Source organism: Saccopteryx bilineata, chromosome 5 (genome assembly GCF_036850765.1).
Source record: "Saccopteryx bilineata isolate mSacBil1 chromosome 5, mSacBil1_pri_phased_curated, whole genome shotgun sequence".
In the NCBI taxonomy this organism is placed as follows: domain Eukaryota; kingdom Metazoa; phylum Chordata; class Mammalia; order Chiroptera; family Emballonuridae; genus Saccopteryx; species Saccopteryx bilineata.
In genome coordinates, this window is record NC_089494.1 from 198692019 (window position 1) to 198707628 (window position 15610).

Here is a 15610-nt window from a genome sequence, read left to right on the forward strand (position 1 = left end):
CCTGTCGTTCCGGAGTGCCTCCGGGCCCTTCTGTCTCTCAGCAGCACTGCAGTGATCAACCTGCGGTTTCTCTTTCCTAGGCCTTGCTCGGCCACACTGATACTGTCACCTGTGCCACAGCATCGTTAGCCTATCACATAATCGTCAGTGGGTCCCGGGACCGAACCTGCATCATTTGGGATCTGAACAAACTGTCATTCCTGACCCAGCTCCGAGGCCACCGAGCTCCGGTTTCTGCTCTTTGTATCAATGAACTAACAGTAAGTGGTAAATTGTCCTCTGGTTTATGTTTAGGAAAATAAGTAGGTCTAGCCAATGTAAATAAAAATGACTCTTTAAAGTGTTTTTGTTTAGTTAATAAGGGTTTATTTCCTTGATTTATGTGTTGTTTGCAAAAGCAAATGGATGTTAAAGTTTGTAACTCAGCAGTTGTGTCTTAAAATTCGTTCATTGCTGCATACTTTAAGGAGCAAGACTTGGTTCAAAATGAAGCATTCTAAAACAGGCATTTTTTAAAACAGGAGTTTATGGAATTTGTTGAGAATGTTAAAATTGTGTTGAGATTTTTATGAAATATGTTCAAATTGTTTATTATGTAAAGGGAAAATGTAACATTTGGGTACCCAAATGAGAAAAATTATTGTAGAACTATTTTTTAAACATCTCAAAGTTATCTAAAGATATTGTCTCTTCTCAAAAATTAATATATACAGACAAGAAGAATGAGTCAGTGTTAAATGCACTGACCTGGGAGGCCCCGTGCAGACCAGGCCCACCTGAGTGGCAGCAAGGGGCTGTAGTCTTTGCTGCTACAGTGTGGTCGTAACAGGGAAGTTCGGGTGGCTAACAGAGGCTGAGGACTCTGTGTCCAAGTGCTCACACTCATAAACCCACACAGCACATTAGTCTCACAAACCAACCTGAGCTCCCCCAGCCTCATCACTTCTTGGCCATACCTACCCACTACCCCTAATCCTCCCCAAGATAATCCTGCATGACATAAAGTAGTCATACCATCACTCAAACAGACAACTTTCCTTTTGAGGGATGCTACATCTTTTAATTTCTACCAGACACCAGGTATGGTGCTTTTAGTCAAATAGCCTGTAGTCATTCAAAGAAAAAGGAAAAAGAAACATTCAATTCTGGTGGAGCTCAGAGTGTCTGATAACAGTAGGAGTAATCAGAGTTGGCAGAGAGTGGGGTGTGTGTATGCAGGGGTGAAGAGTCAAATTTGTACTTTGCTATGTTTGAAAAGTTTAAGATGTTTGTAGAAGAGCTCCTAAGGCTGGTCCTGCAAACGTCTGTGCCTAAGAGCTTGCTGACATGTCAGAGCAGCAGAACCACTCTGACCCCACAGCGTCACTGAGTCAAACGCTTGGTTACGCTATTTCAAGCACCAGGTTTTGGAGTTCTTAAATACTGAGAATTTTATTTATAGCCAGTTGTTATTTCAGCCAGTATACATTCATTGGATTGCAATAGTTACTGCAAACACTATGGAAAAATGTTTGATTCTTTTTCTTGTAAGATGCTTTCGTAGCCTGACCAAGTGGTGGTTCAGTGGCTAGAGCATCGACCTGGGACACTGAGGACCCAGATTCAAAACCCCGAGGTCACCAGCTTGAGTGCCAGTCACTAACTTGAGTGTAGGATCATGGACATGACCCTATGGTTACTGGCCTGAGCCCAGAGGTCACTGGCTTGAGCAAGAAGAGGTCACTGGCTCAACTGGACCTCCCCGGTCAAGGCATGTATGAGAAAGCAATCAACAAACAACTAAGGTGCCACAATTATTAGTTGATGCTTCTCATCTCCTCTTCCTGTCTCTCTCTCACACTAAAAAATAAAAAGATACTTTTTTAGTATCTTAATAACTTGGGAAAAAGGAACTTTTGAAGATATCTATTCGTATTATATTTTTGCAGCCAATGTTAAGTCTGTTTCTTCTTCAGTCTACATTTTCAGTCTACCCTACCTTGCTGCTGCCCCCCACTCCCTCCTCTTCCTGGTCAGCCCTTATAACCTCAGGAGCTGCTCAGTGCACTCTGACGGAGGTGCCCTGGAGTCACTGCAGGATGGAGAGGCAGGCTGCACTTGTCTCTTGCAGAGACTGAGGCCATTAATCAAAGCTCAGCTGCTGACACTCATTGTCAGAGGTGATTCAGTGACCAGTACAGAGGTAGACACAGCAAGCAGTGTTTTGCTAAGTGTTATTTTTGCTTGGGTTTTGGTTTGGTTCTTGCAGTCTTGGTAGAAAAACAGAAAGAAGAGTGAGAGACCAGTAGCAGGGTTAAATTCAGTAGCTCGCATCATGACAGTCAGCTGTCTTAGGGATTACAGAAGCACTAGAGCGTGGTATACAAACTTTGGGGCCTGAAAGAGCTGAGTTCAAATCTTTACTTGTAATAGTAAGTTACTTAAGCTTTTTTAAACTTCACTTTCATCCTGCCTAAAGCAGGACTAGTTAGTACTAGCTAGCTTCACCAGGATGAAATGGAATGTCTAAAGGTCCACCAGAGTAACTAGCAACTGACACAGTAGATGCTGCAGGAAGCTTCTTAATTCCCTTAGCAGAAGTGGACTTGTATGCTCACCAGGTTGGGTGGAGCCCAGCCTGCTAGAATTTGAAGGAAAAGGCTGTTCTTCTGTCTTTGGAACTCGTGAAAACCTGAATTGTCATCTCTGGGAGTCTTAGGGCTTATTCAGTTTGCCGAGTGACTTATATACTAGTTTCCATCTTTTTTTTTTTCCCTCTCATTCCCCCACCCTACTGTGAATACAAATTTTAAAGTAGGATATTACAGTGTTACCAAGATTTTATCTTTTCCTTTATTGAAGAGAGAGGCAACTATAACTGGACTGAAGAATTTCTCTTTGATCCTGTGGTTTTCGTGATAGGATATATTTTGTGAAATTAAGTGAAAGGTATAAATAGATTTTGTAAAGAATGGAAGGAAGAAAGTAGTTCACCACCTCCTCAGATAGCTTTGACACGGAATAAACCACTACTCAGCACTGTGCTGGGACATAAAAGGCCTGCTTTTGTCTTTGTTTGTGATCACCTTGGCCACAGCATCCACTCAACCTTGAATTCTCAAAGAGGCCTCTCTTCGTGGTATATTTTTTAAGTCAGCAAGCACTGAATTCCCAGCTTCCTCAGCAATTACACAGTCGCTAGTCAAGGGACTGGCAGGTTTTTGAGAGCCTGGCCAAGGATTCAATTTGCTTCTGAACCTGGAGTGTAAGATGAGCTGAATGAGGAGAGTTTCTGTTGCTCCCCAGGGGGACATCGTGTCCTGCGCCGGCACGTGCATCCATGTGTGGAGCATCAACGGGAACCCTGTCGTGAGCGTGAACACGTTTACAGGCAGGAGCCAGCAGATCGTCTGCTGCTGCGTGTCAGAGATGAACGAGTGGGACACACAGAATGTCATCGTGACAGGACACTCAGATGGTGTGGTTCGGGTGAGTCAGCTGTGAGGAACACGTATTAGGATATCCGCTGCCCGAGTTCACCTGGAACTTGTGAAGCTATTTACCATTAAAGGACACCTGAACAGGTTGTAATATTGTTCGTCAAACTCTCACTCAGATTCAAACAAACATTGACTACTGTATTCTTGGACATGGGCATATCAGTGACTAAGCTTATCATGTAGAACTGTTAGTACTAGTAACCACCTGACAGCCTGACACAAGTAGGTCACTTAAATATGATTTACATGTTACCTTGGGATGGCTAAAAACCAATTGTATAGGCCTTGGCCAGTAGGCTCAGTGGTAGAATGTCAACCCGGCATGTGAAAGTCCCATGTTTGATTCATAGGGCACACAAGAGAGGCAGCCATCTGCTTCTCCCCATCCCCTCCCTCTTCTCTCTCTCTCTCTCTCTCTCTCTCTCTCTCTTTCTTTCTCTTTTCCTGTCCCATAGCCATGGTTTGATTGGTTCCAGCAAATTGGCCCTGGGCACTGAGGATGGCTCTGGGGAGCCTCTGCCTCAGATGCTAAAATTAGCTCCGTTGCCAACATGGCCCCAGATGGGCAGAGCATCAGCCCCAGACGGGAGGTCGTTGGGTGGATTGTGATCAGGGCACATGTGGGAGTCTATCTCCCCTCTTCTCACTAAAAAAAAAAATATATATATATATATATGTATAAACTGTATAAGTGTTGGCTTTTGGACCTGTCAAATGACTTCTTAGGGAAAACAAGAACTGTCTCTTTTCTACAGAGAATCAAACAGCTAGAAAATGTTGCAGGCCTGAGATCCTTCATTTCCGTGTTCCATCCTAGATGATCCCTGCACCTTAGATCGTTTACCCTTCTCTCAGTTTTCTCTGTTGAGCCTCTACAGAAAATGGAATCCACAGAGTATTTACCTTCAAGGTCTGCTCTGATATTTGGGGGTTTTTCTCTTTGTGCGTCTTATCTTGACTTGTACCCTGTGGAAGCATAGAGCAGCTGGTTGCTGCCCTGTTAGTCAAGGTCACATGCTGAGTGGCAATGAGGCCACACCCTGCACCTTTGGACAGCAGGCACACCCGCAGAGGTGGCTCTCTCCAGAGAGATTACTTCAGCTGTGAGGCATTATGAAACACTCTACAGCCAAACACGTTAGGGATCCCACTTACAGGATGCCTTCTTGGAGACCCAGAGTCTGTATTAGTGCACACGAGCCTCTTGGATGTTTTTATAGGAAACGAAACAGTGCACTTAGTTGAACCATGCTTCTCAAACTCCCATGACTACAGTCCTTTTCCCTCCACCATGAAACACTCCTTAGCATCTCCTTGAACAGTGTGAGAAGTAGTTTCTGTGTAGTCAATCCCATGCCATATTTTTATAGGTAAAGAAAATTAATTTTATGCAGTAATAGAAATTAAGTTATCAGTGTAACCCCAAGAACTTGTCTTCATCCAGTAACATATAAATTGTTTACATTCAGTTTTGGAGAATGGAATTTTTGCAAGTTCCTGAAACACCAGCTCCTGAGCCTGTTGAAGCCCTGGAAATGCAGGAAGACTGTCCAGAAGCACAAATAGGTATTTAATACTTTCTACAATGTTATTTAAGAGGCTTTCTATTTTTTCTAAGTCATTCTGTATAAACTTACATCCAACAATATAAACAGGAGCTGAGGTTGGCTGGGCATCGCCGTCAGAAGCGTGGCACCACCTGTCGTGGGAGGTAGCTGGGCAGGCGTGCAGGGCACTTTCTAGGGGACGGGGCAGCACTCACATAAACGTGTACAAATCATCCCATTGTAATATAGTTACTAGCTTCTCTGAGTACCAGAGGCTTGGGTTTTCAGTGCTAAAAATACACATCAGGATCTGGAGGGCTCGGTGTTGGACTAGTCAGATGGCCTGCCCCTCAGTTCCATGTCTTTTCCGCCCGTCACTTGGCAGGGTCAGTGTGTATGACAGAGTGGCATCGTTTTTTTACTCTAGACAGAGGTGCACTATACAAAACGCTGAAAGTACTGGAGTATTGGCACATTTCCTCATCCCTAATTTGTGTGAGCAGCGTAGTTTTCACTTTCCAGAAAACAAATAATCCAATAGAAGGTCATTTTAATGCTTATACTGTATTACTGTAATGCATGTAAATTTCTACATAGTCAACCACAGCTCCACTAAAAAGGTTGTCTAGGTATTTGAGGACATAAAAATTCATTTGTGTGTCTGACATTGGATTAAGTCCGTGAGAAGTGGGTTATTTTTCTTCATTGAACAAAGCTTTTTTTTTTTTTTTGTATTTTTCTGAAGCTGGAAACGGGGAGAGACAGTCAGACTCCCTCATGCGCCCGACCAGGATCCACCTGGCACGCCCACCAGGGACGATGCTCTGCCCACCAGGGGGCGATGCTCTGCCCCTCCGGGGCGTCGCTCTGTTGTGACCAGAGCCACTCTAGCACCTGGAGCAGAGGCCAAGGAGCCATCTCCAGCACCCGGGCCATCTTTGCTCCAATGGAGCCTCGGCTGTGGGAGGGGAAGAGAGAGACAGAGAGAAAGGAGAGGGGGAGGGGTGGAGAAGCAGATGGGCACTTCTCCTGTGTGCCCTGGCCGGGAATCAAACCCGGGACCCCTTGCACGCCAGGCTGACGCTCTACCACTGAGCCAACCGGCCAGGGCTGAACAAAGCTTTTAAGTGAATAACAGTGCACAGTGAGCTAGAAGAAGGGGTTGAATTCAAGAAGGAGAGGCATTTGTAGGTGTTCTTCCTCCTGAGTAGTTATGCTGTAGACAGGGTTTGGCAGAAGTGTCAGAGGGAATAGCAGCCCATAGGAAGGTTGACCTTGGACAGGACAGAAGTTGGGAGTTGAGGGCAGTTGCCTGGGTGAAAGGGAAGACAAGTCTGTGGTTCCCTGAAAATCAGAGCTGTTTCCAAGGTAGCTTGTTTGAAGACCTTAAAGCTCATAATCATAAGCCATTAGGGTAGGAGAAAAATTCACTCAAATTAGACAGCTAGACTACTAATGTTAGCAAGTAGAGCGAGGTAAAAGAAGTGTTTGTCTTGCTAAAAGATATGTATGTGAAGTGGGCTGGTGCTTGCATGCTTTCTTGCTCTCGTTTTTTCCAGTTATATATGTTTGTCATAAATTTTCCCTCTAGTAGACTTGAGTGCAAGGGAAAAGAGGTGAGAAAATGCAAAGTAATAATGGAAAGAGGAAAAACACCCAAATTCTGAATTAAAACTTTCAGTAATTTATTCACCTCTGTTGTCATTTATATTGACTGCTGTAAGGAAGGTACTGTGTGTTGGGCCCCTCTGCTCGAGCTGACCACTGTCGTGTAGAAAGACTGTCCAGAAGTAAGTCTGGGGTGAGAAGTATAATTACATGAGAGGGATATAGCTGTTACTGGAGTCCCCGAGAGAGAGAGGACCGGGTAAGATTTCAGAGAGAGAAGTGTTTGTGCTGTGCCTTGAAAGCTACATAACATGGAAGCACACAGAGATTGGGAAGATGGCCCCAGGTAGAGCCACGGCGTGTGCAGACTTAGCCTGAGAAGGAGCGGGCTTCGTGGAGGAGAGTCGGCACCATTTGGCTGAGCAGTGGTAGTCAGTGTGAGCCAGAGAGGGAAGGATCTGCAGAGGTTTGGGCCAGATTATGAAAGACTGTTTTGGCCAAAGCATTCTATGAACTTAAAAATTCTACCAATTTTTGCGTCGGCCTAGCGTGCGGAGGACCCGGGTTCGATTCCCGGCCAGGGCACACAAGAGAAGCTCCCATTTGCTTCTCCACCCCTCCGCCGTGCTTTCCTCTCTGTCTCTCTCTTCCCCTCCCGCAAGCCAAAGCTCCATTGGAGCAAAGATGGCCCGGGCGCTGGGGATGTCTCTGTGGCCTCTGCCTCAGGCGCTAGAGTGGCTCTGGTCGCAACATGGCGACGCCCAGGATGGGCAGAGCATCGCCCCCTGGTGGGCAGAGCGTCGCCCCTGGTGGGCGTGCCGGGTGGATCCCAGTCGGGCGCATGCGGGAGTCTGTTTGACTGTCTCTCCCTGTTTCCAGCTTCAGAAAAATGAAAAAGAAAAAAAAATAATTCTACCAATTTTTTTTTGTGTGTGTGTGTGTGTATGTGTTTGTTTGTTTTGCTATATGTACTGTAGCTGAAAATTCTGGCAATTGTTTTTATTTTTATACTTATCTTAAAATACTGTGACTCTTTGTGTCTTAACTGATAGAGGGAAAATACCAGTGGGGAAAAGCTAGCTCTGGACTATAATGTGTATGTTTTCTAATTCTCCCAATGCATTACCCAGGACAGGAAGCCCAGGATGAGGACAGCAGCGATTCAGAAGCTGACGAGCAGAGCGTCAGCCAGGACGCCAAGGAGCCGCACAGCCAGCCCAGCAGCACCAGCCACAGGCCCCGGGCTGCCTCCTGCCGAGCCACAGCCGCCTGGTGCACCGACAGTGGCTCCGATGACTCCAGGCGCTGGTCAGACCAGCTCAGTCTAGATGAGAAAGATGGCTTTATATTTGTGAACTATTCAGAGGGCCAGACCAGAGCCCATTTGCAGGGTCCCCTTAACCACACTCATCCCAACCCCATTGAAGTGCGGAATTACAGCAGATTGAAGCCTGGTAATGTAAACTCGGGGGTCTGTTTCTGGCTCTTGGTGGGTGGTGCGAGGATTGGTGGGTGAGGTGATAGGCTGTAGCAGTCCCTGAGCCCTGTCCCTGTGACCTGGGCCAACCACAGACAAGGCCTCTGGCATTTCTTTTTATGTAAAGTACATTTAGAGATTGTATCCCACAGTGATGTTTGCAATATGTTTGGCTTTTCTTAAAGAAGAAAGTCTCAAACCAAAAACTTCATTCTTTCGTAAATCATGAAAGTTTTTCAAAATAGGCAAATTGTTGATTGATTACAGATAAATAAATAAAACTATATTCACAGGTAGCTTTGCCTTTGACTGAGGTAGAGGCAAGGTCCCCATTTGGAGAAATGGCATCTTCTTGCATGGAAGGTTTCCCCTTCTCTGTATCTGATTTTGCAGAAGAGACATTCTCTGACCTGGCCCATGGTCAATGTTAACTTAAGCTAGATCGCTTTACCTTTAACCGAGGCTGCAGCTGCTGAGACCCAGAAACACTGCTCTCATTGTGTGTTGCAGTACCCTAACTTTTGAGAGCACCATGTATGGGGCACCTACCAAGTGTTGGCTTCCCTCACGCCAGTGTGTCATAGTTTGTACTCCTGCACTTCAGGGTACCGCTGGGAACGGCAGCTGGTGTTCCGGAGTAAGCTGACCATGCACACGGCTTTCGATCGGAAGGACAACGCACACCCCGCAGAGATCACGGCCCTGGGCATCTCCAAGTGAGTGTCAGACCTTTCACAGCTGCTCTTCTCACTGGCTCGTCCACTGAGCCCAGGCCCGCACGCTCCAGGCCAGTCTTTGGGGAAAGCAGGTTTCTTTTCCTATATGGCTCAAACAGGTGAGTCAGAGAAGAAATCTGCCACTGCGTAGCTTTTAATTCTGAATTAAACAAACAGCCTTGCCTTCTCTGTACTTTAAAGACATGGCAAAGTTTGAGCCAAAGAGAGTTAGGGTGGAAGTGTTTGTCTAGGCCCAGTTCTCTCCTTTTGTCTCTTCACACACATGACCCCACCCCAACACGGCCCCCCACAGAAAACGTGAGCCTCCCAAGCACCAGGAGGAGCCCTCTGGCTGCGTGGCTGTGCTGAAGCCACGAGGTGACTGTGTTGTGTATTCTGCAGAGATCACAGTAGGATCCTCATTGGTGACAGTCGGGGCCGAGTTTTCAGCTGGTCTGTGAGTGACCAGCCGGGCCGTTCTGCTGCTGACCACTGGGTGAAGGATGAAGGCGGTGACAGCTGTTCGGGCTGCGCCGTGCGGTTCTCCCTCACGGAAAGGCGGCACCACTGCAGGAACTGCGGGCAGCTCTTCTGCCAGAAGTAAGATGCGATTCAGCTTTGTGGGTGGCTGTGGGTTAGGCGCTAAGGATGTTAATGACACCCAACACAGAGGTTCTTCTGTGCCCCATTACAGCATGCTCTGTCAGTCTACATCAGCCTTCACTTTCCCGTTGTTCTTTTGGTTACAATTGTAAAACATTTCTGTCATAGTAATCATCACAAACACCTGCTCACCCATGACTCAGAGTGGGTAGGTACTGATATTTCATCGTTGTTCCATATAAACCATTATAGATTTCTTTTAAGTCCTGTTTTCACCCTCACCAGCCACACCCTCTCTCTCCACGGTTTTATGCTTTGAGAGCACATGTCTCCAAAACAGTACTATTTATTGTTTGGTGTGTTCAGTTTTACATAAGTATAGCATACCTACAGAGATGCTTTCACAGAAAACACAAATTATGTAATTGTTTTTGAGCCAGTTATGGAGGCTTTTGTGGGTGTTGGCGTATTAATTGGAAATTGGAAAGGGTGTGGTCTTTGGGTTGTGCTGGCCAAATGCTCACTTGACTACTGTCCATTCTGTCATCTCAGGTGAGTTACTCTCTTGGAGCTGCAGTTTCTTCATCTGTAAAATGTGGATAGTTACACATTTCTTTATAAAGATGTTGAGAGAATTAAATAAAATCATCATGTATATGAGTTTTATAAAGTGCTAAGTTTAAAGGCTGGCTTTATAGATGTTCAATAAAAGGTATTATTATAATTATTTCTTTTTCAGCTTAATTTCTTAAACCTCTTCTCCTGAGGTGTCTGATTCAAGCTGAGGTAGCCAGAGTGGCGCTGCCAGCCATTCTGAATGGGAGTTTCTCTGAGGTTGGCAGAGGAGTCTGTGTTGTGGTCTGGGCTTTGAGAAGCCCACTCTGCAAAACCTAGTCATCTAGTCATTTCTGATAGTGAACACCCTGTGTGTACACTGGCACACATCTGTTCTTTGTTGTTTAATTTTCAAAGTATTGTTTAAATGTAGGTAATTCTTTAAATTATCTGTTGCTATCAGGTGTTTGGATGGAGCCTTTATTTGAAAACACTGACCAAACAGTGATTGGTAATGGCAGAGTGGGCACAGAAGGCAGAGCTGTCCAGGAGGGCATAGCTCTGTCCTTGATGTGATGTTCGTGCCCTTCAGTTGCTGAGAGAGCTTGTCAGCACCCTGAGGGTCTCCTCAAAGTCTAGTAACAGTCCTTTAACCCCTTATGCTTGTAGCACATTCATTCTTTGGACACTTTTACTGGTTGATTAATGGAAGAAATATAATTCTCTGTTTCAGTCTTGTGAGAAGCCAAGCTTAAAATGATTAAGTGCCATGTCCAAGGTCATACCTTGCTTTATTCTAGGAATAGGAATACTTTTTAAAGAATTTAAAACATTTCTAAAGTATAACTTACTGCAAAGAATTCTATCAAAATAAACAAAATGAAAACATTTGAACCAAACAGAAAAGCCGAACTACCTGTTTAAGAAACAACTGAGGCCTGGATAAAACCAGGTATTTAAAAGCCCAAAGGAACTTGATAGTGACCAAAGTGTCTTTTTAAGTTGGTAGTAAGTCTTTTGCCAAGAGAAAAAAATCAAGCTCCAAGTAAAGCTATCAGCATACTTCTGAGTTCACAGGGCACAAGAAGGCCTGCACAGGAGAGTGGCCACATCACTGTGCAGAACCCTTGGTTTCATCATACAGGAGAATAGTAACTTTCTGAAAATTCTCTTTAGGCCCCAGCTGGTTGGCTCAGTGGTAGAGCATCAACCTGGTGCGTGGATGTCGTAGGTTCAATTCCTGGTCAGAGTACACAGGGGAAGTGACCATCTGCTTCTCCCCTCTCCCCCTTACCTGCCTCCGCCCTGCCCCTCGCCTTTCTCCTCCCTCAGCCATGGCTTGATTGGTTCAAGCGCATCAGTCCCAGGCACTAAAGAGAACCCAGTTGCAATCATGGCCCCAAATGGGAGAGCATCGACTTCAGATGGGGGTTGCCAGGTGGATCCCAGTTGGGGTTCATGCAGGAGTCTTTCTGCCTTCCCTCTTCTGTACTTAGAAAAGAAAAAATAATTTAGTCAAATAAACAGCTTGCCTTGATTTACTGTGCCTTTTCTTTATAGACTGAAACAAATAGTACAGCATTCCTTTTGGTCCTTGGTCAAGCACACAACACCAGTATAGTCTTTGCCATTATACTGCAAGCTTTCCGTTTGATTTTCAAATGAGCGTTATGAATGTTTCTTAGCCCAGTGATCAAGCATGGACAGGACCTATTATAACGACTTGATTGTGCCTTTCCTTTAGGTGCAGTCGGTTTCAGTCGGAAATCAAACGCTTGAAAATCTCATCCCCAGTGCGTGTTTGTCAGAACTGTTATTACAACTTACAGCACGAGAGGGGTTCAGAAGATGGGCCTCGAAATTGTTGAAGATTCAACAAGCTGATTGGAGACCACGGTCTGTAGACTCCCATCCTGGTTCCCTGTTACAGCTCGGAAGGCGTCGGAACAGTCTCCGTTTACACATCTCTTCATACCACGTGTTTGGAGTGTAGCATTCAAAGGGATCATTGAATAAACGGGTGTAGAGTTCAGTGACGGGGCAGACACTGTGCAGGTGAACAGCGCCAGAAGAGTACGAGGTGGTTCCTAGGCGCAACACTGTCAATATCCAATTCTCCCTGTTAACAATCGCTGTCTCCAAGAGAAAATCCTCACTGTCTTTTGTGTGTGTTTCTCATTTTTGTGGAGCTACTCATCCTTATTTGGAAAAACCAACAACAACAAAAAGGCTTTTAGAAAATGGTTGTAAATCTGACTTCTTTGCAAGTAACTGTATATTGTAAATAGGTATAAAGGCCTTTTTTCTAAATAAGGATCTCACTGCCTGTTACATGAGACTTCAAACTAAACCACTAACTCAGTGAACTTCTTAGGGTTTGTCTGACGTCTCTCACCAGTTAATTATAAATATGGGTTTTTTTTAATCCTCAAAGATATTATCTGTGGTCTTTTTCCCCCTCTTTTCAACAAGCTTGTGTGCCCAATGTTCTTTCTTTCAAGTTGCCCACAGTATCTCCACTTAAACTAGACTTGTAACCAAAATAATGTGGACCTTCTTTAGGAAGCAGTGTGGGAGAATAAGAGTCCAGCTGTAAGATACCCTGGAAATACTTGGGCATCTTGCACCTGGCTACATACCACCTCAGTGTTGTTCTGTGTCACAAGACCCCTTGTACACTTCTGTTTGGACTGCCATTTGATCATAACATACCTTCGTAGCATTGCATAGAGGTCAGGAGATCAGTGCAATGCAGGAAACAGCCCTGCCTCAACTAATGGAAATATAATTGCATGTAACCCAAATTAGCTTATCTTGCATAGAACATAGTAAGTATGTGTCTTTGGTGACACTAAGAGTTCTACTATAGCTTATTTTCAAAAAAGGGTAAAAAAAAAAAAAAAAGGTGTACAGAATTAACATATAAACCTGTTGTAAAACTGGATCATGTCAGAACTGCTTATAATTAACCTTTACCATTTAATGCCATCTACCTGAAAACAGTGAGATTTATACTGTATCAATGTCTATTTTTTTGTTTTTGCTATGAATATAATTACAGTATTTTAATATTTAGTTATTTAATTTGTTCTACTAGTTGATAACAGAACACACAAATGCAGGGAGACTAAAGCTGGTAGGGGCTAAGGGATAAGTTTAGTTTACAGAAAAATGGCTTTGGTGGTGGGATTTTTTTAAATGTGTGTTATGTACATATATATGTATATATATATAAAACAAATCAAACAATTAATCTAGATTTTAACATTTTCAGATATTTAGTGATAATAATATGAACAATTCTAAAAGCCCGGTGATTTGAAAATTGTAGAACCATTTATGGCCCAAGAAAGGAAGGACAGGCCTTCACGCCCTCATGGAGGTATCATACGAAGGACAGTGGCTTTGGCTTTCCCGACTTTTCATCTTTAGGCCCTGGTGACAGGCACACTTATGCACTAAAATGCACACATATGCACATGCATTCAGAATAGGCATCGGTACAATAGTAATCTTGTACCGAATGGGCTGAAACCAGCTTAAGAACACATTTGTTCTTCCTGATAACTAGGTCTCCAAGAGAAAATATAAAGGCTGCTTTAGTGCCTTATGCTTACTAAATTTAAACCTTTATTTACCTAGGTTTGAGCCGACAGTCTATTTATGATTACATATCAAAATTGATTAAAACACTTCCATTTCTAAAAGTTCAAATATACTTGCTAATAAAATGATTATTGGCATTAATACTTTAACTTGAAGAAAAGTTGTGTTCTGTTTTCCTTTCTGTGTCTTATTTCTCCCCATCCCCCTATTCCCCCCTCCCCATCTTCCTTCAATTCTAATAAATAATACTGGATGTTCCACACTTGCCGGAATTGTGCTCTCACATAACCTTGGGCTTTGCCCCGTCCAGCCCCATAGATGAGTTGTAGCAGTGTTATTCTACACTTTTTAAAAGAAGCGTGTTCCTTGTTTCCATGAACCATGTTTACCCCAAACCCAATGGCAGAGGTGTTCTTTAAAGACTTGAATATATGAATGTGTGTATGTGGTTACTTAAAGGTTATTCCTCTTTGTAATATGAAGTTATATGGGATGAACACTTTTAAACTTTCCAAGACAACTTCCATGACCAGAAGGTGGAAACCAAAACCCTCATGATAGTATTTCCTCTGGCAGCTGGTGCTGTGGGCAACTGTTTTGTTCAGCGGGGTTTTTTGTTTGTTTCTAATTGCAGAAATCACAAGTCACTCACACATACAAGTACACTCACATACGTAAACTAATTATTTTTTTGAATGTTTTTCTGTGTTCTATGTCAGGTTGTATACCAACATCTATTCTCAGCACATCCATCCACATTTGTGTGGTCTGATTCTCTGAGCGTACCTCACAGGGCTCCTGCCTGATCTTTGTAGTTCATTTGTTCATCCATCCATCCATCCATCCACTATTACTCCATGTGTTCTAACGTTTGTATGTAGTGTGCTACTGTAACATCATGCTTTTGAAGAAGAGAATAGCAGCCCATAGCAGCCATCCATCTGGATAATAGCAAAACACTCTAGATAAGTTATTTTGCACTTTCTTATGTATAAAGTTAGTAGAAACTTATTTTTGCTTTGTATCATTTAAATACATTTTGTTTTGGTAAATGAACTGTGTATAAAATATTTATGCCGTTAAAACTGTTTTTAGAAAGTATTTTTAATTTCAGCAAGTTTGGTTACTTGTTGCATGACTATTAACACGGCTGACTTTTTGTGTCAGTGCAATGTATATTTTTTTGTCCTGTTATTAACTTGTAAGCCCTAGAAATGTCCAATTATTTGTACAGCAACAGAAGTAAATTGACAATACTGGCTAAGACTGGATTGATTGTGGACTTTTGTACTCTATTACAGGATCCAATATCTGTTCTTCGGTGGTTATGTAAGAGGCCTAAAGAATTACTATCTAGTGTGCAATCTTGTGGTAACTGAATGTTCATTGTATATCTGTCTCTGGTGCAGAAAGGTAGAGTAACACAATTACAATACATGGTTAATGCAATAGTCCAGGTACTTTTCTTTTTTTCATTTCAAATAAATACCTACTATTTACCACCCAAAAATAAAATTGTTTTTAAGCCAGTTCTTCAGAGAAGGAAAAGAAAGCAAGAATGATGTCTAATAATCCCCTAAACTTTGTGTAGTTTTTTAATAGTTGTGACTGTATCTTTCAGAAGTACCTGCTTAAGATCTCTGCTTACAGAGACACTGGCTAAGTTTGGTTCAAGTTCTAGTTTGATCCATCTCTGAATACCAGCCTTTCTGCCTTTCGAGCTTCCCAGCTGTGCTGGATTTCCATGGCTGATGAACGCATGTGGACAGACGCAGGGAGAGGCCAGTGACTTCTGGGAGAAATGGCCCTCAAATTTGAGTGGACCTGTGGACAAGCCCACATTTCGTGGTTTTGGACCTTTTATCCCGAGGCTTGTTTTCTATCCATTATTTTGTGAAAAGTAAGCAACAGTAAATTTTCTGTTTATCTCCTGCCCTTACCGTGGTCACATCAGGAATATTCGGGTGTCTTGTTTCTTTTCTGCAAGCACAGTACCCCCTGTCATCAGCTAGCCTTTTT

The 15610-nt window shown here is 43.5% G+C and overlaps 1 protein-coding gene across 7 annotated transcripts in view; it reads left to right on the forward strand.

The window, feature by feature from the left end:
* WDFY3 (WD repeat and FYVE domain containing 3) overlaps positions 1 to 14862 on the forward strand; it is a 281383-nt gene extending 266521 nt beyond the window's left edge. For all 7 annotated transcript variants that reach the window (XM_066281026.1, XM_066281031.1, XM_066281029.1 and 4 more), the window contains 7 exons: positions 81 to 260; positions 3286 to 3468; positions 4949 to 5045; positions 7765 to 8088; positions 8716 to 8827; positions 9230 to 9427; positions 11730 to 14862. In XM_066281026.1, the coding sequence (XP_066137123.1) occupies positions 81 to 260; positions 3286 to 3468; positions 4949 to 5045; positions 7765 to 8088; positions 8716 to 8827; positions 9230 to 9427; positions 11730 to 11853 (1218 nt within the window). In that variant the 3' untranslated portion in view covers positions 11854 to 14862. The remainder of the gene's footprint in view (positions 1 to 80; positions 261 to 3285; positions 3469 to 4948; positions 5046 to 7764; positions 8089 to 8715; positions 8828 to 9229; positions 9428 to 11729) is intronic.
* The last annotated feature ends 748 nt before the right edge of the window (positions 14863 to 15610 follow it).